The 20,527-nt window shown below is 65.0% G+C and overlaps 1 protein-coding gene across 1 annotated transcript; it reads right to left on the minus strand.

Moving 5' to 3' along the window:
• Positions 1 to 119: 119 nt before the first annotated feature.
• On the minus strand, positions 120 to 20,163 carry PTPN23 (protein tyrosine phosphatase non-receptor type 23). Its single transcript, XM_064505616.1, has 26 exons — positions 19,994 to 20,163; positions 16,315 to 16,389; positions 14,610 to 14,737; positions 13,650 to 13,726; positions 13,194 to 13,243; positions 12,516 to 12,647; positions 11,808 to 11,888; positions 11,016 to 11,147; positions 10,738 to 10,785; positions 9,993 to 10,049; positions 8,399 to 8,457; positions 8,031 to 8,110; positions 7,680 to 7,794; positions 7,053 to 7,118; positions 6,664 to 6,809; positions 6,171 to 6,485; positions 5,739 to 5,893; positions 5,372 to 5,523; positions 4,848 to 5,027; positions 2,421 to 4,596; positions 1,933 to 2,117; positions 1,541 to 1,645; positions 1,323 to 1,461; positions 1,106 to 1,219; positions 509 to 1,014; positions 120 to 152 (listed from the first exon to the last, which is right to left on the minus strand). Exons 1-26 carry the CDS (start codon positions 20,075 to 20,077, stop codon positions 134 to 136), a joined length of 5,376 nt encoding a protein of 1,791 aa, XP_064361686.1. The 5' UTR covers positions 20,078 to 20,163; the 3' UTR covers positions 120 to 133.
• Positions 20,164 to 20,527: the final 364 nt, after the last annotated feature.

The raw sequence follows: 20,527 nt of genomic DNA on the forward strand, positions 1-20,527 counted from the left end.
GGGGCCGAGCCGCTGCTGCGCCGCTCCTGACCGCGCGCCAGGCCCCCCCCCGCCTCGCCCCCCCCGATCTGTCCGTCCGTCTGTCCATCCCGGGTGACGCAGCTCAGGCCCCGACGCCGCCAGATCAAACTCTTTATTGTAGTAGCAAAGAGCTGAAAAAAAAAAATCAGTTCGAAGTGGAGTCAAAGGAGACCGGCGAGGGCCAAGTTACACCTGTACAACAGCGAGGGGGGGGGGAAGGGGCTGTGCCACCAGCCCTGGTCCCCCTGACCCCGCTGCGGCCCCCCCGGGCCGGTGTGGTGCCCCCCCAAAGCGCAGACCAGAGGCAACACCGGGGCGAGGGCAGCGCGGGGGCGATGGCTGTAGTGCTGTGGGCTGGGACCCCCCCCCCCCCCCCCCCCCCCCCCCGCGCTGGGGAAGGGACCCTGGGACGGGCCTGGACACAGCAGCACCCCTGGACCCCCCCCCCACACACACTCGTCCCCCCCCCCCCCCAAGTGCCCCTCACGTCTTGTTGAGGGTCCAGAGCGGGTCGAGCATGCTGAGGGGGTCGTCGCTGGGCCGGGGCCCCCGCAGCCCCTCGCCCGGCTGCGCCTGCAGGAAGGTCTGCTTGTTCATGCGCTGCTTGCCCTTGAGGGAGGCGTCCAGGGTGAAGGCCTCGGGCGTCAGGGAGGCCAGCAGCTCCAGCGAGGAGGAGGAGGGCGCCGCGGCGGGCGCCGAAGGCTCGCCCCGCGGCGCCTCGGGGGGCTCCGCCACGTGGTTGCTGCTCTCGGCCTCGCCGGGCGGCTCGGGGCCGGCGGGGGGCTCGGGGCCGGGGGGGCCGACGCCATCCGGGGCGCCGTCCGGCGGCGCCAGCGGCCCCTCGGCCTCCTCGGGCGGCTCCGGCGTCCAGCTGCCGCCCGGCTCGGCGGCGCCCGGGGGCTTGACGCTCAGCTTGGCGATGGTGGCCTGGATGGAGCTGATGGGCACGTCGCCGCCCAGCACCAGGTCCTGCGGGTCCTGGTGGAAGTAGAGCTGCGAGGAGACGCGGCCGTGAGCCGGGGTGGGGGGCAGAGCCCCCCCCATCACCACCACCGGGCCCCCCCCCCCCCGCCGCGGCACCCACCTTGGGGGAGGCGTTGTTGGGGGCCTTGCTGGCGGCGGGGGTGCCGACGCCGTGGCGCTGCAGCACCTGCTCCGCGTGCTGCAGGACGGCCTCGTAGCAGAACTTGAGGTGCAGCTGCAGGGCCGTGGGGCAGGGTGAGCGCCCGGCCTCTGCCCCACGGCCCCCGGCCTGCCCCACGGCCCCCGCCCCCGCGCCCCCCCCTCCACAGCCCCGCTACCTTCTCCTGCAGCATGTGCTTGCGCTGCTGCCGCATCCGCTTCACCAGCTGGGCCAAGTGGGGGATGCCGTTGCCGGCCTCCACCTCCTGCATGGCCGCGTAGAGCAGGCAGAAGGCCCCGGTGCGACCCACGCCGGAGCTGGGGGGAGAGCGGTGTTGGGGGGGGGGGGCCCTGTGGGGCGCAGTGCCCCCCAGGCTGCCCCCCCGGCCCCGCTCACCTGCAGTGCACCACCACGGGGGTGTGCAGCGGGCGCTGGTGCAGGTAGTGGCCGTGCACCTCCTGGATGAAGCGGAGGAGGCTCCCCTTGCTGTCGGGCAGGCCCCTGGGGGGGGGGGGCAGTTGGGGGGGGGTCACTGGGGAGGGGCGCAGATCCTGCACCCCCCCAGCAGCAGGGAGCCCCCCCCCCCCAAAAAAAAAAAAAAAAAAAATCCCATCCCCTCCCCACCCAGGCCAGAGCCCGGCTGTGCGCCTCCACCCCAGCCCTGCTGCCAGCAGCAGCTCAGGGCCCTGGGGGCTCCAGCAGCCCCCCCCCCCCCAAAACACATCATTCCTGCCCCGTCTGCAGCAAGACCCCCCCCCCCGGCCCCCCCCCCCAGCCCCCCGCCGTACAGCTCGGGCCAGGAGGTGAACTGCAGGTGGATGACGGTGCGCTTGAGGCTCTGGTCGCGGTACTGCAGCGTGACGACGCGCTCCATGTGGGTGGCGGCGGCCTTGAGGCTGGTGAGGACGAGGGTGACGGGCCCCTGCACCACGGGCTGGCCCCGCTCCGGCGGGAAGTACCGCAGCACCTTCTGCTGCGGGGACAGGACGGGGGGGGGAACGTGGGGCACCCGCCACAGCCCCTCGCCACCCCCCCGGGGGCCCCTCCTGCCCCCGCCAGCCCTCACCCACCCCGGAGCTGCATCTGGACCCGGGCGGGAGAGGCAGAGCTGTCCCTTGCCCCAGGGCCACCACGCGTGGGACTCAGCACCCTGGGACACCTCGCCTGGCCCCACGGGGAGGGCGCAATGGGCACCGAGGGACGGGGACTCGCCCTCCGCCTCCGTCACCTCCAACCCAGGGCCCCCGCGGCGCCGGGAGGGCGGGGAAGGCCCTACCTTGTCCAGCTCCTGCTCCGACACCAGCATGACGACCACGGAGACCTTCTGCTCGTAGATCATGAGCCAGAAGTCGGCGGCGGTGCCGAGCAGCGGGGCCTGCGTGGCGATGATGGTGGGGCAGTAGGGCGAGAGGTCCTCGACCCTGCTGGCGTTGATGTAGTCGTCCTTGCCCGAGGAGAGGACCACGCGGTTCCTGTCGTAGGGCATGATGTCCTGGTGGCGGTTCTTCATGGAGTAGCAGCGGGCGATGGCGATGGAGAGCTGCCGGGCGTCGCGCTCCTGGGCGTCCTGCAGCTCCTTCCAGACGGCGTCGAGCTCGGTGGCGCCGCCGGGCCCCGGGCGCTCCAGCCGCTCCACCAGGCCCCGGAAGCGGTCCAGCTCCGCCAGCAGCCGCAGCACCCGCTCGGGCTGCTCGTAGGGGTCCTTCTCGATGAGCTGCACCGCCTTGGGCTTCTGGCCCTCCTTGGCGTCGGCCTTGGTGGGCTGCAGCAGCGGCTGGCCCACGGGCGCCTTGGAGCCGCCGTGCTGGCTCTCGGGGCTGGAGGAGAGCAGGTCGTCGGTGGAGGAGCTCTGCCGCTGGAAGGGCGCCTCGCCGGCGAGCGGGGCCGAGCCCGGCGTCAACGCCGGCGGCGGCCGCTGCGGCAGCGCCCCGGGGCCGGGCGCCAGAGCCGGCGGCTGCAGCGGCAGGGCGGGCTGCGGCGAGGGCGCCGGCGACGGCACCAGCGGGCCCTGCACCCCGCCGGGGCCCTGCAGCTGGCTCAGGCCGGGGCTGGGCGCGGGGGGCGCGGGGCGGGGGCCGGGCTGGCTGGCGGGCGGCGGCGGCGGGGGGCCCAGGCCCACGGCGCCGGCGGGGGGTGCGGGGTGCCGTGGGGCAGGGCTGGGGCAGAAGGCGGGGGGTGCCGGCTGCAGCCCGCCCAGCGCCGGGTGCAGGGGGGGCACGGGCGAGACGCTGGGCCCGGGGGGCCTGGGCAGGGGCGCGGCGAAGGGCAGGGCCCCGCCGTGGGGCGGCAGCCCGTGGGGCGGCAGCGGGTCCTGGCCCGGGAGCGGGTAGAGCTGCGGGCGCAGCGGGGGCTGCCCGGGCGCCGGCGGGGGCAGCTGCCCCACGGGGCCGGCGAAGGGCTGGGCGAACTGCGCCGGGGGGGCCAGGGGGGGCCGGGCCGGCGGCTGGAAGGGCAGCGGGGCCGGGGGCCGGCTCGAGGGCAGGAAGGGGGCCGCCGGGGGGAAGGGCTGGGGACCCCCGAGGGCCTGGGGCTGGAGCTGGGCTGCGGGGGCGAAGGCGTGGGGGTGCTGCCCGGCCGGGAAAGGGGGCTGAGCCGGCTGCCCGAAGGGCTGCAGCCCCCCTTGGGCGTAGGGGAAGGGGGCTGGGGGGCCAGTGGGGCGCTGGGGGGCCAGGAAGCCCCCCGGGGGCAGCGGCGGGCCCTGGCTGGGGAGCCGGGGGGGCCCCGCGCCGCGGGGGGCGGCGCAGCTGGGGATGGGGGCCTGGATGCTGTCCACGGTGGTCGTGGCCGGGCGGATGCCGGGGGGCGGCTCGGGGACCCCCAGGGGGGCAGGGGGGCAGAGGGGGCCGGGCGCGGGCCCCCCGGGCTGGCCCAGGCCGTAGGAGGCAGCGGGAGCCGGAGCGGGGCCGTGCTGCGGGGACGAACGTGGGGGGAGCACGTGGGGCCCCACGTAGCCGGGCTGCACAGGGCCGCGAATGAGGGGGGCAGCTGGGAAGAGTTGGGGGGCAGAGGAGGGGGCCGAGCTGGGAGGGGGCCCGGCCGCTTGGGGGGCGGAGGGCTGCAGGAGCTGGGCCGGCAGCAGCGGGGCGCCGTGGGGCAGGGGGTAGCGCCCGGGGGCGGCGGGGAAGCGGGCGGGGGCGAAGGGGCCGTGGGGCTGGGCCGGGCCGGGCGGCAGCGGCTCGGGGCCGGGGGGCCGCAGCCCCGGGGCCAGGGCGGCCGGGTCGAGGGCCAGGGCGGCCAGGGTGGCGGGGGGCAGGCGGGCCAGGTGCCCGGCCAGCACGTCCGGGGGCAGGCTGCGCAGCTCCTCGGGCAGGGCCGCCAGCCCCAGGGAGCCCAGCGGCGGCAGGTCGCCGGCGTCCAGCGGCCCGGCCGCCTCCAGCTCCAGCTCCGACGGCTTCTTCTGCAAGGCCGGTTTGGGGGCCGTGGGCCGAGGGGGCGGCTGCTTCTTCATCTCCCTGGGGGGAGGCGGCAGAAAATCAACACGGGGCGGCCCCCATCTCGGCTTGCGATGGTCAGTGGTGTCATCTACCCCCGTGGGGACAGGAGTGGCCACAAAACCACCCTCAAGCCAACCACAACCCCAACTCTCCTCCGAAGATGGCTCCCACCTCCCTAGGAGGGTCATGCCGTGCTGTGCCCCACACAGCCCTGGTCCCCTCGCGCCCACGGGCTCCTGTGTCCCTCCGCGCCGGGCGCAGCCACCTACTTCTCCAAGATCTGCTGCCTGTTGGCTTCGGCGGCTTGGCAGGCCGCCCGGGCCTTCTCCAGCAGCTTGGCAGCCTTCCCCTCCAGGTCGGTGTAGAAGTCCTTCCCCTCCTGCGACTTCTTCATCAGGTCCTCATAGGCTTCATAGGAGGCCACCAAGGTCTGAACGGTGGTGTTCCACCTGGGGAGACGGGACACGGGGCTTAGCGAGGACAGAGGGCTGGTACGGAGTAGTGTCACGCCAGGGTTATGCGTCACTGCCACCGCTTGGTCACAGCTCCTGAGACCCAGGGAACACCAGCACCCACCTGGGAGGGACACCAGGTGCAGGAGAGGTACAAACAGCCATTCTGGTCCCCCAGCACTGGACTGTGACAAGGGACAGACCAGAGAGGCCAGCAGTGACCCCACACGTGGGCCGGGCAGCCTCACCTTGGGATGGGGAGGGCTGTTCCCATACATAAAGACCCTGTCTGGGAATACTTTTCCCAGGAGAGAGCCCGCTGCGCACACCCGCTCACTCACTTGTGCTCCACCTCGGCCAGGGCCTTGCGCACAGCTGCGTATTTGACATTAGCGTCCGTCAGGGCCTTCAGGACGTTTTCCTGGGCAGCCAGGTTCTGCTCCAGGTACACCTTGATCTGGTCATATTTCTTCAGCTGCTCCTCAAAGAGTTTCTGCCAAGACAGAAGGATCTCAGGGACCAGGGGTGGTCGATGCCACCACGGGGCCAGGGTGAGGGCTGGGATGGGGCAGAGCTTTTGCCACAGCCCTGACTAGGACGTGCTGCACATGCAGGGCCCAGGAGGGGCTTTCCCAAACGCCACGGGTGACATTCAGCTCCAGACTGAAGCCGTGGCTCCGGTTGGCCCCGCTGCCGCCCAGGACCCACCTTCATCTCGGAGCGGTCGGTGGTGACCAGCGAGGTGGTGATATCGTCCTTCTGGATCATTTCGCGCAGCTGCTGCTCCAGGGACGCCCGCTGGTCCCGCATCTCCTGCACCTTGGCCAGGATCCGCTTCAGGTTCTGCAGCACCTGCTTGTCATCTGAGGGGACAGGCAGCGCTGAGCGGCTGTGCCGGACCCCGCCAGGTCCCGTGCGTGGTCCCCAGCCCGAGCCTGCCCTGCTACACCCAGAACCTGACAGCAGCGGTAAAGCCAAGCGTTCGCTGAGACAGTAACCGGGTCCCAGACTTTGTTTGCTCTACGGGGGGACAAGCCCCCACCCCAGCTTGTGACGGACAAGCTCCCCCCGCCAGCCTGCAACGGCTGCGAGCACGGCCAGCCCCCCGCTCCCGGCGCGGCGCGGCACGACGCGGCTCACCCTCGGTCAGCGACGGCGAGGGCAGCGCGGCCCGGACCTGCTCCAGGGGCCCGCTGAGCAGGCGGAGGTTGCCGATGTGCAGGTTCATGGCTTTGTGGAGCTCCGTGTTGGTGAAGCTGGCCTTCTCGTGCACCTCCATGTACTTGGAGCACTCCTTGCTGACCTCGGCCAGCCCCGGGGACGGAGGGGACGCCGGTGGCGGCGGGCTCTTCCCGAGCAACTCCTGCAGCTTCCGCTCCTGAGCCTCGTCCTCCTCGAGAAGGTCTCTGATCTCCTTCAGGGAGGCCTCCACGTCAGTGAAGACCCCGGAGAGCACTGGAGGCAGAGACATGGAGGTGGCCTTGCTGGCAAATGGCTGAACCAGCACCTGCCACGAGCCCTTCGGGCCCATCTCACATGGTCCCACCCGCTCCAACCCCAAAGCCAGGCCTTGACGGACTGGCAGGGCTGGGCCAGGCGCTCCCAGTGTCCCCGCAAGTCCCCGTGCCCTCACCCTGCATGGACTGGACCAGGTTCTTGACGGTGTCCGGGCGCACGCTCAGCGCGGCACACTTCTCCATCAGGATGGGGGGGATGTGGCTGTACATGTCCAGGTTGTCCACGGTCTCGGGGTCCAGCTGCATGGAGTCCATGAACTGGCTGTGGGCAGGAAGAAGCCCCTGAGCAGCGGCAGAGCCTCCCCGGTGCAGGAGAAGGCTCCCCAGCTCCACGCAGCGTCCCCCATCCCAAACCGCAGCGCAGAGCACTGCAGCTGCTCATCGCCCCTAAGAACTACCACGGCCAACGGACCAAACGGAACCGCAGGGTGAATTTGGGGAATGGCCAGGGTGTCTAGCAGGGAGGAGGACACCAGGGCCCCGTTCAGGTACGGCTCACACTTACTCCAGCACTTCGTTCTTGGCTTCGATCTTCGCCATCACATCTCGCAGCAGTTTAGCCTTCTCCTCGCTACAACAGAGGAAAGAAAACCCCTTAGCGCTGTGAAGGCGCTCGAGAAGCCTCCGCTCATGAGTTACAAGTGCTCTAAGCTCTGCAGGAAGCAGCCAGAGCCTTGAAAGCCTCCGGGCCTGCTGCATGTGGCCCTTTGGGACAGCAAGGCAAGAGCGGTTCTCCTCCAGCTGCCAGGAGAGACACGCTGGACACGTGACAGCTAGAGGATGCCCCACGGGTGTCCCACATGGAGCCTCCGAGCTTGGCCTCACCTCACGGCAAGCTGCTCTGGGACAAGCTCTCCCTGACCGCCTGCCCCGGCCACTCCCAGGAAGCTGGAGACCCTCAGAGGGGACGTTCTGGGAGGGCACTGGTTCTCCCGGAAAACTGCTGGGGCTGGTTTGGCCCCCTTCAGCTCCCATTAGCCTGCGGAAAGGCTGCGCTGGGACGCGGACTCCTTATTGAGCCTGGTGCTGGAGATCTGCTGCCCCCGGCTCCACGACTGCTGGGGCAGGCAGCGGGCTGGGTGCCCTGCTCTGGCCAGGGCTGTGGCCTCCCGCGACGTGGCCCCGGACACACCTGTACAGCGAAGACGCCTCGTGGGCAGCCATGGGAACCAGCTTGGCAAATATGTCGGGGCCGGTGACAGCCGGGTCCGTGGGGTTGACGGGGAGGGCTTTCACGAGCGGGGCACCTGGGGGTCGAAAATACAACACACGCGGCTGTCTCAGATCTCGGCAGGGGAGCTGATCTCCCCTCCGTGCCCGAGGCAGCTCCTCCTGCCCAACACCTCCGCTCCTGGCAGATCCCAGGGAGGGCAGGACATCACGGCACAAGGCCCCACCAGCCCAAAGGCTCCACCGCCCATCACCACGCGTCCCTCTCCCCCGGCAACCACAGCTCTTGGGACACCGCACTGCCTGGCCTCACCTTTCACAGACTGCAGGGTGTCCAGGGCAGGCACGGCTTCGTGGTAGATAAAGTCATTGTCCTTCTTGGCCGAATTGTACCTGGAAACAAGGAGCGACGCCGCGTTGGTGAGGAGCAGGCCCTGCCCCGGGCTCCTCAGCCCACCCGCAGCGGGATCAGGCTCTGCCCCTCTTGGACTGGCTCCAGGGAGAGCAAAGAGCGGTTCCCACAGCAGCCACAGGTCCCAGGCGCCTCGGGCAGTGTATCAAGGGCACCGGGGACGTGGCCATGCCAAAGCTGTTCCGTCGGCTGCTCTGGCCACCCGGATCTCTCCGACCCCCGGAGAGACAGGACAGCTACACCCAGGAACACCCTGTGCGCAGACTCACTTGCCACCGATCACGTCCATGGTGAATCTCAGGGCTTCTTGGACGGTTTCTGGCTGGCCCTGAGGAAGTGACAGCGAGTTAGCGCAGGCCAGACAACAGGTATCGCTGCCCCAGCGGCCAAGCCCAGCCCTGGCACAGCGGTGCCCCGGGCAGCCGCGGCAGCCTGCCGAGCAGCGAGGGCTCACGGCCCGCTGGCACGGACGGCAGCTCCCAGCACCGCGCTCGGCTCCGTTCCCAAAGCTTTGACCTTCCCCGGAGCAGACGGTGACCTGGGGAACCCCGAGCTGCCGCTGAGGCAAGTGCTGTGCCATCTGCGGTCACAGTGATGTCCCCAGAACGTTGTTCCCACAATACCGCTCCGCTACCACCTGAGTGCGCCTGTTCTACCCACCAACCAGGGCCCGGCTGTAACTGTGAAGCCCTGGAGCTTTCAGCAAGACTACAGGGAGAAAAAGCACAAGCTGTGCCAGTAAAGTGGCTACAAGGAACACAGAAATGGGTGCTCCTGAGACTTGGCTTGAATTCCTCCCTCTTCTTGTCCCCATGAGCCAAACTGCACCTTCTTGGCCCCACACCACGGCCTGTGCAGTGGAGGAGGAGGTCTCCCCCCATCCTTGCAGGGAAACGAGGCACTAATGGGACCTCTGAGGTCCTGCACTCCCAAGGGGACTCCCAAGCAACAGGCAACCCACAGCCCAAAGGAAGGGAGCTGAGCCCCACTGCCCTGGGGGCTGGGGCAGCCTCCTGGGAGGAGACAGGGAGGTTTCGCTCAGTTCAAGCACTGGAGAGATTTAAACCAGGTTTTCCACGGCCTGGCAGGAGCGCTGCTGTCCCACGGAGCTACGGGCAGCCCTCGGAGAAGGAGGACCTTCTCCAGTGCCGAGCAAGGCACCAACAGTCAGTCCCAGCCCACATTACCCCAAGCCAGTCTCTCCTCGTGCCCCGTATGGGAACGGACACGCTCCAGACACTGCAGCTATAGGGCAGAACCATCTCAGGGAGCCCCAAATCCTCATTGCCCCATGGTGTCACGTGCAGGTCCCATCACAGCACCATCCTCTGTACCCAGAGCACCACAGTGTTGACACCAAGGGCTCTGGGGGGAGTTTAGCGGCAAGGCACGGCCAAGCGTTGCAGCCACAGAGCCCTTCTGGAGCTGCTCACACGCTCTCAGACAATTTAAAAAAAAAAAGTTAAGGAAGAGGCTGTGCCTGCCCCCGAGCAGCCCAGGTCAGCGTGCCCAGCTCTGCTCCTCCTGTCATATCAGTCCCCCTCTCCCCGGACCCTGGCCTGGCCTCCGCGATCCTCCCTTTCCACAAACACCGCCGCCAGCTCCACTCCCAGACCAGCAGCCAAAAAACTCCAGTTTCACAGCAGCAAAGCGCAAATCATTCATGTCACTCAGTCCCCTTCATCGCTAGGGGACAGCCGTGCCTGGTGGCCGCCAGGACCAGTGGCCTCGGTGGCTTCCCCTGGGCACCGCTCCTAGAGCAGGGATGTGACAGGACCGTGCCCGCGGGTGGCTCCCGGAGGCAGCAACAGACGGAGGGGTTTTAAAACCCGGTCCCCGCTAGCTGGTGGGGAAGGAGCGTACCTTTGCCAGCTTGATGGCTTCATTGAGTTTATCCAGAGCGCTCTGGAAGTAGATGACCTGCAGGGAGAACAGGGATTAGGTCAAAACTCTTCAGGGATGTGGGAGGTGGCACAGAAGTAGGTGCCTTTGCTTTGTGCATGAATAGCACCAGCCAGCTGCAGCTCCGTTTGGTGCAACAGGGCCTTCTCAGGTGGCCCGAGCAAATGGCACTTCCAAGCAAGCCCCACTGGGGAACTGGCCCACAGGATAGCCAAGGACTTGGAGAAAGGGACCGGGCAAGCGGGAACAGAGCTGCTTGGAAGCAACCGGATACAGGTGCTGCAGCTCAGCTCCGACCCTGCGGCCGGCAGCCCTGGCTGAGCCCAGAAGCTTCATTCCCCTGCGGGAGCAGCATGGGAAGTGGCAGCCCAGCAGCAGGATGCTCCCCGATCGCGAGGGCTGGTAACTAGCAGGTACCAATTTCCCATTTCCACCAGAGCCAGCACCAAACTGGTGGTGGTTCAGGAGAGACGCGCACCCGTCTGCTGCCTGCACACACAGTCCTGTGCCCCAGAGGCACTGTGCTCCATCCATAAACGCTCCCAAAAGGCGGGACATCACTAACAACAGTCTTAAAAACATTCCCAGGACTGAGGACATCCACGGTCACTAGCACGGCAATCTCTCCCAGGACTCAGCCCTCCCACGGCAGGGCCTCGGTCCAGAGCCCGGACCAGACCGGATGAGCAAACATGGTTCTGCTTACCCTTTCCCCAAATTTCTGCTGCTCCTCGGCCTGTTTTCCCATGTGCAACTGCAACAAAACACGCATCAGCAACGTCAGAGCGTCTTATCTAGAGGGAGATCTTTGGAAAAGGCAGTAAAACCCCACAGAACAGCAGAGCCTGTTTGTCAGCTGTATCGGGGCGAGCACTGCTCCACGGCGGGGGCAAACAGCCCGAGCCGTCGGCCAGGGTGGGAGCCAAGGGCAGATCCCGGTCAGGGCCGAGCAGCACCCCAGCACAGCCTGGTCTCTCCACTCACATGGGCCACAGCAGCAAAATAGTAGATCTTCATCTGAACCAGCTTCTTCCAGTCTTTCTGGATCTTTCCCAGTAGCGAAGCAGTCTCCGAGTTTTCCAAAGCCCGGCAGGCCTCTTTGTAGTAATCCACGACCTACGGACAGAGACATAGAGGAATTGCCGAGGGTCCCTGGTGTTTGGGAACCCTAGAGGAAGCCTGATCCCAGTTCAAACCAAGAGCAGCAAGGGAAAAGAGGATTCACTGGCAACAGGATTTGTGCCCAAGGCTTCAGGTCACCCAGACAGTGCAAAACTGTTGCCAGGTACTCCTGACGACGAATTTTGGCTCAGAAACAGAGAGTACTTACATCGCTGTGCTGAACTTGCCCCACATGGTGGGTTTAAAATGTGTTCTTCAAGAAAATTCAGAAGCTGGAGCAAACCCAAAGCACAGGCAACGTAAGGAGGATCTCGGGCAGCACAGCTTCAGGACCGCTATTAGCACAGTCCCTTGGGAGGGCTGAGCTCGAGGACCTCGTTTGAACTAGGCCACGAACAAAGACTCAACTGTCTTTACAACGCTTCCCTTTCAGGAGTCGGTGGTTGCGTTCGCAGCACGAGGAGAAGGGAGCACCCCCATACCGCAGTTTAACTGGACTGACAGAGCAGCACTGCTGCTGTGCGGGGCTCGCATCCCCGCCAAGTTCCCGAACCCCGGCGTCGCTCCCGTACACGGCAGCAACGGGCTCTTTCGGTAACGAAAGCAGCGGTAGCAGTGAGAGCTCGGCACAGCGGAGATTTCGCAGTGGCTCACCTGGGCGCTGATCCGGGCCACAAGGAAACTCTTCCTGTTGTCCAGCATGGATTTCTCCAGGAGACACTCCTGCGCCTGGCCCTGCGGGAGACAGGGGGGAATTCTTGGCTTCCCCCACGTCCACTTCCCTTGGGAAACCCTCCTGTACCCAGCCCAGGCCTTGACCGCTGGCAGCACCCACCAGCTACGGCCCCTTTCTCAAGAAGCTAGCGGGCCTTGGGAGAGTGCCACTGCCCCGGGACTAGAGCAGCCCGAACTCCAGCAGGCAACGGCCCACGCGTGACGCCAAGGCCAGACACCCCTGCTGTCACCAGCTTGGACGGGTGACACAGCTCCTGGGAGTGGGCACAGCTACGCGAAGGCAACCCTCGACCGCAGGGCACCTCCCGGGGTGGTAAAACCAGGAAAGGGAGGTCAAAAGGAAATGACTCTTATCTGACCGCTTCCAACTCCTGCCCAAGCCTCCTCCTCCTCCTCAGGAACGGCCACACTTCACTCCCCCCGATCTAGACTCCTCTGCTTGCCCTTGCCACAGGCCTACAAAGCTTCCTGTCCAGCTCCAAGCAGCTAGGCTCAAACTCCAGTCAGTGAGGAACATCAAATCCTATATATCCCTCCTCTCCCACTCAGGCATCGCTGTCCCCAAGGTGTGCGAGGAGCCATCCCAGCATGACCAGTGCCCCAGCGGAGACAGAGCCCGCTCCCTACCAGCATGAGGTTGATGTTGAGATTGAGGATCTGGTGACTCATGTCTACGCTGTAGGAGTGGGGGAAGTGATCCCGCAGGTAGGTAAAAGCCCCAGCAGCACACTGGAAGTGGGTGCAGGAAACCTTCATGCCCTGAGTGGACAGGAGAAGACGTGTGAGCCATGCACGGGCCACCCGCACGCAAGCCAAGCCGTAGGCACGTGCCCACTGCTGCCGAAAGCTTGGCGGTGAGTCCTGGGGGCTCTTGGGGTTGGTTCGAATCTAGAAAGCTCTGCGTAGCTTGGTGCTTCCCCTGGGCCGTGCACACCTGAAGCTGTGGCCAGACACCCTCCATGAGGGGCTGCAGCACCTGAATGCTGCTCCGGATCTCTCCCCTCCTGGCCCTAAGTCCTGAGAGTGGGAAGAAGCTCAGCCCAGCCAGCAAGCCAGGCAGGGCCTAGCTGGAGCAGGGACAGCAACGGCGGGGCAGGGGGGAGACAGCCGGGACACTGCCATGAGGGGGACAGCCCCTCGTGACATTATACATCAATACTTCAGTCACAGCAGACATTCAGAGGTGGTCTCTGATAGAGATGCTTGTAACTACATGTTACGGAGAAGAAACCCTTAGTGCTATCAGCTTGTGGCTGAGAGAAAAGTCACTCGAGGAAGACACGAAGGGCGTTTGGGGCTCGTTACCTCCTCAGACACCCTCTTGTCCATGGCGCCCAGCATGGAGTGCAGCGCACCTGCGGGAACAGGAACAACGCTGAGCAGGGCCATCGCGCCCTGCCGGCCTCCACCCACCGCTCTCCGAGCAGCCCGAGGCAGCGTCGCAGCCCCTCTGCCGGTCTGTGGCTCCTACGACCACCCTGGACGTCTCGTACAGGCAGAGCCTAAATCACTTCAGATTTCCAGACCAGGAGGAAAGGAGAAAAGGCTTTCGGACACGAGCCAAAGCCACCTTCTCACGCTGAGCACCCAGTCCTGCAGGCAGCGCAGGAGAGGGGAGGACGCGCATCCGGGCTGAGCCATGGCTGCCGGTGGGATGAGGCGAGCACGGCTCACGCGGAGCAGGGCCAGGCAGAGGCGAGGGCATTCCTCGCGCCCAGCCACACGCAGACCGCCAGGGCAGCTGGTCTCCCCGGACCTTACCCAGGTTGTAGAGGATGCACGCCTGCTCGTACTTGATGTCCTCATGAGTCACTGTCTTGCCCGAGAAGATCTCGGTCCTGTAAGAAGAGAAGCCTCGTTGTCAGCTATAGATGGAGTCAGTGGTGTTCCCGTACATGGACCATGAGGGGGGACCGCAGCACTGTCCCCTTGCATGGTGACACTGTCCTGGTGCATCATCCCAGAGGCAGCCACTGCCTCGTGTTGCCTTAGGGCTCAGCTTAGTCTTCCCGCCCCAACCCTGGGGCAGGATGTCATTTCCCTAAAGGGTCCCATCACCAGGACATCCTCGTGCCAGCCAGCCAGCTGCATTTCAGCAGCAGGGGAATCTGCTGCTGGCCAAAAAGTGCCATTAAAAAACATACAAACAAACAAAACCCCCCCATTAGTTATTACACTGCTCTCCAATGACTTCCTGGAGGGCGGATTCTCCCCGCCAACCTCCAGGCCCGACGGGGCGCAGACCTGGCCACTCTTGTATGTAGTGTCATGGACACGTGGGGCATTTTGCACAACCCAAACGGGTTTCTGAAACAGGTTACAGGAAAGGTGTGGAGCAGGGACAGAATGTATCAGCTCCCGGGAAGGACATGCAAGGTGAAGCAGGAGAAGTTGGTCCAATTTGGGCCAGTTTCCTCATTTCGGCAGCAGGCCGAGGACGGGGAAGCCTGGAGAGCCGGGGGCGCGGAGCAGTTTCCCGGCAGGAAGGGGAGGATGGAGGATGCAGCAGGACCAAGCTGCAGCCCAGGGACCTGAACAGGCAGGTGAACCAGCACAGAGGGACGAGGCACCTGCCCCAGCTCCCTGCAAGGTCCCGTGGCCGGTGGGCAAGCAGGAGGTGGACCCAGAGGAAGGGAACTTCTCCAGGGCCTGCAGCAGGCCCACGGCAGAGAGGGAAGAGGCCCTCCCTGCCCCAGCGCAGCGGCGCGCTGCCGTCCTCACCACGCAATGGGAACCGCGGCCTCCTGCTCGGCGCCCATGGGGATCCGGCTCTGCAGGTAGTGGAGTTGGCCGAAGTACTTCCTCAGCGTGCTGCAGCCCTCGAAGTCCCTGGGCACGTTCACGGCGCTCTGCCGGAGCGAGAGAAGAATCGGCAACCCCAGGGACAGGACCAGGCTCAGCTGCTCTGCAGAGAGGCCTCCAGGCCGGAGCAGGTGCCTCCTTGGAGGCCACCACTGCCTCTGACTCTCCCGGGGGCTCTACACGGGGACAGCCAGACCCGGACATGGGTCGGCTTCCCCAGGATGAGCCCCGAGCTCCCATCCCACCACACACGTGGGTGCCCGGCAGCCCAGGCGTGCTGCTAAGAGAAACCAGGGCAGTTGTGCACCCGTCTGAAGGCCTCCAGATGCATCTTAACCTACTTCCGCCTAGGCCCTTCACCTCCCTGCAATGAACCTCAGAAGACAGCTCATGCCTTTGCACAGCAAACAGGCCGACACAAGCGTTGAGCACCAACCCCAGCCCTGAGAAGGTCACAACAGAGCAGATGCAGCTGCAGGTGGGCAGAGGCGCCTCGTTGACCTCCCGAAATCTGCAGCTGAAGGGAAATTGGATGGCTGCTCGCTTCTACCTGCCTTTAGCTCAACCCATCCGTGTCCAGGGCGCTGTCTAGCCACCCAGAGCCACCAGCCAGGGGAGGGACAGCATAACTCATGCTGGAGAGAAGACCCAGACTGTACACGCACCCCTGGGTGCCCCAAGCGTGGCCACGTATAGACAGCTCAGTGACAGCTGCCATTCAACATAGTGTCACATCCAGTCCCCCCACCCAGAGGCTAGGCTGGGGGGAAGAGGGGCAGGGAATAATAAGGTAGGTTATACCATTTTGGTATATCATTAAGGTTATATCAACCAACGGCACGACCTCCCTGGCCTAGAGCAGCCTGGCCAGCCACAGCTCCAAACAGCTCTGCAGGACAGAAGGTGGCCCTGGCCTTAAGGAAAGCACCCAGGTAACAGGGTCCATTTCCCTAAAAAAATAAGGGAGGAGGAAGCAACGTGACAGCTCCTGAGTGAGCAATTTGGGGAGGAAGAGCCTCTGCTCTCCCCGTTAAACGGCTTCTAAGGATGAAATAATGAACAGGAAAAATTTGGGAGCGATTGAAAAAGGATATCCCCTACACGTCATCAGGATACAAGACCTGCTGCCGCAGCAAGGCTGTGCTGGGAGAAGGAAGGGCAGAGCAGGACACCCAGGAAAGCTTTCTCATCCTCTAGCTTCCCATTGCTGCCAGTCCGCAGGCCTGCCGGGGCTGGGACAGATCCTAGTCTTCCCAGCCCTGCCCAGCTCGTTTGAAGGGAAAAATAGGGCTGCCCCGTTAGCAGCTGCCTGAGCGTAAAGCCCTCTCCGACTGCCACGCAAGCAGCTCTCCCTCAGCACTGTGCGTCCTTCTCACCCAGCACCCAACCTCTGCGCACACCTGGAGAAGCCTGAATCGGCTCCGGGAACCCAGGGGACAGCACGGCTGCCGAAAACCCTGTCGTGACGCTGAGGAGCGGGAAGAGCCACCACGGTGCTGCGGCACGGCTCAGCATGAAGCAGGCTCTCAGCAGCTCCGCCGCTTCGGATGTCTCGGATCCCGCCCGGAGCGTAAGCGATTCGGGATGGAGCCCGCCTCGGTGGTGCGGGCAGCGCCGCGCTTACCTGCCGGAGCACCTCCAGCTTCCGCAGCTCCTCGTTGTAGTTCTCCGGGTTCTCCCCATAGTTCTTCAGGACAAACTGGAGGGAGGGAGAGCGGTGAGAGCCTGGCCCCGTCCAACAGCGGTACCAAGTCTCCCCAAGAGTCCTGGGGGCTCTCAGGGTTGGTTTGAATCTAATAAGCCACGGCCCACGCGGGAACCACGGCCTCTCCGGCAGCGTGCCGACTCCTCCGGGAGAGGACGAGGAGAGAGGGGCTCCCAAGGGGAAGGAGCAGCTGAACAGCTCGCACCAAACAAGCTGCCTGGCGAAGCAGCGCCGGGAGGGTAAGCGAGTGCCTGGTGTTTGGGGACATCCAGGACCCAAAGGGACCGAGCTGACGTGCCCCAAGGCCAAGCAGGCCGTAGCGGAGGCAGGCAGAGAGCCCAGCTCCCCCACCACGAGCACAGCACGGTTACCGAAGGACCACACGTTTCGTGACGAAGGGGACGCGTCCGAACGAGCCTCCGTTCCCCACGGCCCACACGGGCCTCGTCCCCCGGTGCCGACAGCTCTGGGCAGAAATGAGGGCAGCTCCCTCGCCCCGTCGCACACTCCTACCTCGAGACGAGGACAAAATGCGCAAAACCCAAGCGTTAAACCCACCAGCACTTCCAGCAGGGAGCTAGGCCCTCTCCAAAGGCTATATTTAGTACCAAACAACACCTAGAAGGCAAAGCTTGGGCGAGGGGCTTTCTGCTGCCCTGGCTGGAGGACGGAGGCGGCCATCGGCAGAGGTCAGAGCCTCCAAATCGCAGGGATCAGGGTTTGGAGCAGAAACAAGGCCACCACTGCACACACACGGGTCGAGAGTCACTAGCAAAACAGGACAGACCTAATTTGAGGCTCGACCAGGAAAAGTCATTCTGGATGCATGTCTTATACCCATCTGCGCCTGTCTTGCCTGGATTAAAGGAAAACCCACTGCTGAAAACCAAAGGCTGAATATCAAGCTGGCAGCTAGCCAGGGGTAAGGCTTATCACGCCGCGGCCTAAAAGCAAAGGAAAATGAAACAGGGTAGCATGTGCCTACTTGTGAAACACAGAGCCTAGGGCCCCTCGGGGAACGTCAGCAGGAAAATTACGGTGGAGCCGGAGCCAGGGCTGGGACAAAGCGCTCATTAAAAAATAAAACTGCTCCAGCATCTCTGAGCAAAGTGGTGACATGTTACGGCTCCCCAGCGCAGTGTGAGGCGAGGTGGGCGGTATCCCCACTTCCAGCTGCGGGAAGGGACCTGACGGATTTAAACCTGCTGCCGTGTAAAAAGAATCCCTTAAATAAAGCACAGTTCAAAGTGACCCCCGGACCTATACGTCACCCTCTCCTCCCTATCGACTCCCCCATGCCGGGCGGTTTCGCACCGCCGCCGGTTTCCCAAGCAAACAGGAACAGCAAGCTCTGCGCCTCGCTGCCGGCCGCTGCACCTTGTCCCAGCCCGCGAGGTGTGACTCAGCCGCTCCCTGGGTCACTCCGGTGACGCCGTCCACCCCGCGTGACAGCGGGGGCCCTGGCTGCCCGGCTGCCTCCCCCGCAGCACCGCAAAACCGGGGCGCTGGCAAGCAGGAGCACCGCTGCCACGGGATAAAGCCGTCTCCTTTCCCCTAAGTTAGTTAGCTGTAAATCACAATTTTCATCCGTAGATGGCACTACAAAATGCTCGTTATAAGCGGAGCCTTCTGTTTATAGCTGTGTAATTAAGTGCTTAATCTCCCTTCATTTTATAAAAACAAATCAAGAGACAGAAGGGCAGCATCCCCTGCGAAGTCGGCGTGCACGTGCTACGGGCACGGAAACACATTTACCGTAGCGCAACACTTCTCAGTTAGAAATCTCAAAGAACGGCGGGAGTCTTTTACAGCAGCAAACGCCACGAGGGCCTAAAAAACACCACGGGAGGACAGAGCTCCCGGGGCACACACGAGCTCCAGCAAGGAAGCTCAAAGCGGGAGAGGATCCCGGCTTCCCCAAAAGCTGGGACAACAGGCAGAGGGCAGGGTTCAAGTCCCCAGACCAAGTTTTTTCTTCTAGCTGTTGCTCTGAGCAGTAAGGGAGACAGACGGTCACAGGGACCAGACGCAAAGTCTCAGGATGGCGAGACGGACACCTGCCAACCCCTCGCTTCTGGGCACCGCCGTTCTCCTGACAACAGACACCGGCTCAAGACATCAACCTCCTCGGCCGCAGCCTTTCGGATGCGATACCAGGGCGGCTCCCTTTGAAGGTCACTGCGGTGGCTCCACGTTAGACTCTTACTGTCCCTCTGACAGCGCTTTCAAGTGATTAGGTCTTTTAAGCAACTGCTGCTGAAAAAAATCAAACTAAGTAGCGCTCCGCATGCAACAGGCTGCTAGGAACGGGAGGACTACATCACTCTTCCCTATTTCCCCCCTCCCTTCTTCCTTCTACAAAAATCCACAGGAACTGAATGAAATGGGAAGCCAGATAAGAGCCACACGTAGCGAAGGACGTGACATTTGAACTCGGACCTGAATCTTTTAACCGCACTGGACTACAAATAACTGCCGTCAACAAGCAGGGCTGGGGAGCCCGGAGGCGCCCTCGGGGCCGCAGCGAGCGCCGCGGAGGGGAGGCCGGTCCCACCGCGGGTCCCCGGCGGAAGGGAGGATGTGGCGTTCGGAGCCTGGAGCTGGCGCGGTCACATGCTGCGGGGACAGACTTGCCAACTCACTCTGCCGGGCATCGCTCGGCCCCGAGGCCGGTGGCGGAGCAGCTCCCGCGCTCCAAACCCGGCCCCCCAGCCCAGGGCTGCCCGCGGCGCAGCGCTAACGACCGCCGAGGAAGGACTCGCAGCGGTAACGAGCCGGGGAGCAGGGGCGGCCCGTGGGGGCCAAGGATGCGCTTGCAGCCTCGCTCCGGCCCCCTCCGCATGCAGCAGAGCCCCAATGGGGCGGTGTGCCACAGCGGACCTGGCTGCCCCCTCCCCCCAGTGCGTCCCCCCATCCCTTTGCCATCCTACGTGGGAGCCCCCAGCCCCACAGGGCCCTCCCAGCCCTTCCCCCTACGCTGGTGGGGCAGCCCTCAGCCCCCCACGCCCTCCTGCAGTGCCAAACACCCCCAGCAGCCTCACAGCCTCCTTCCCCCACGTGAGACACTCTGCCCCACACACGCTGTGGCACCCCAAGCACACCCCTCCTCCTACACCCCAAATACCCCCCCCAACACCCCCAGACATCCCCCCCACACCATGAAAAAAAGCAAACCACCCCAAACACTTCCCACAAAACCCCCCAAACACCCCAATCCACCATAAAAAACACCCCAAACGCCCCACCCCCACCACAGAAACCACCAAACCACCCTAGACAACCCCATGCACCACAAAAACACCCCAAACCACCCCAGACACCCCTCCCCCACCACAGAAACCCCCAAACCACCCCAGACACCCCCATCCACCACAAAAAACACCCCAAACAGCCCTCCTCCACCACAGAAACCCCCAGACAACCCCAAACATCGCCTACCCACCCCAAAAAACACCCCAGACCACCCCAAGCACCCCCATCCACCACAAAAACACCACAAACCTTCCCAGCCCCCACCCCAAACACTCCCCTCCCCCTCCCCCACCCCCTCCGCCTCCCGCCTCCCCCCCCCGGCCCGCTGCGGCCCCCCCGGCCCCACCTTCTTGACGGCGGCGTTGAAGGCGAACTCGCCGGCCTCCTTCAGGTCGAGCCAGATCATGGGCATGCGGGGCACGGCCTCCATCCCGGCCCGCCGCCTCGGCGCCGCCGCCCGCCCCACCGGAAGCCCGCGCGCTGCCCCACGGGAAACAGAGTCCTCCCGCCGCGGCCACGCCCACCCGCTTCCGGCGGCGCCTCGCGCGGCCACGCCCCCGCCCCACCCAGCCCCGCCGGGGGCGGTGGGAGGGGCCGTTCCTACAGCGACGCCACGCCCCCTGCGGCGGCGAGGCGGGCCGTTCCCATGGAGACGGCCCGCCCCCTACGGGCGGTGAGGCGGGTCGTTCCCATGGCGACGCCTTGCCCCTGGGGGAGGAGAGGGCCGTTCCTATAGGGAAGCCACGCCCCCTGTGACGGCAGGGCGGGCCGTTCCCATGGCGACGCCCCGCCCCCGAGGGTGGAGAGAGCTGTTCCCATGGCGACGCCCCGCCCTGGCCCCGGTGACGGCAAGGAGGGCCGTTCCCATGGCGACGCCCCG

This window comes from Dromaius novaehollandiae, chromosome 2 (genome assembly GCF_036370855.1).
Source record: "Dromaius novaehollandiae isolate bDroNov1 chromosome 2, bDroNov1.hap1, whole genome shotgun sequence".
Classification (NCBI taxonomy): Eukaryota; Metazoa; Chordata; class Aves; order Casuariiformes; family Dromaiidae; genus Dromaius; species Dromaius novaehollandiae.

Bases quoted from the DNA above. Each gene is read 5' to 3' on its own strand.
- PTPN23 (XM_064505616.1), bottom strand. From the start codon at position 20,077: ATGGAGGCCGTGCCCCGCATGCCCATGATCTGGCTCGACCTGAAGGAG. The intron at 14,738-16,314 runs GTAAGCGCGGCG...TCGCTCCGGCAG, and splicing joins AGCTGGAGGTGCTCCGGCAG to AGCGCCGTGAACGTGCCCAG. The intron at 11,148-11,807 runs GTGAGCCACTGC...CTCTGTCCGTAG, and splicing joins TGGCCCGGATCAGCGCCCAG to GTCGTGGATTACTACAAAGA.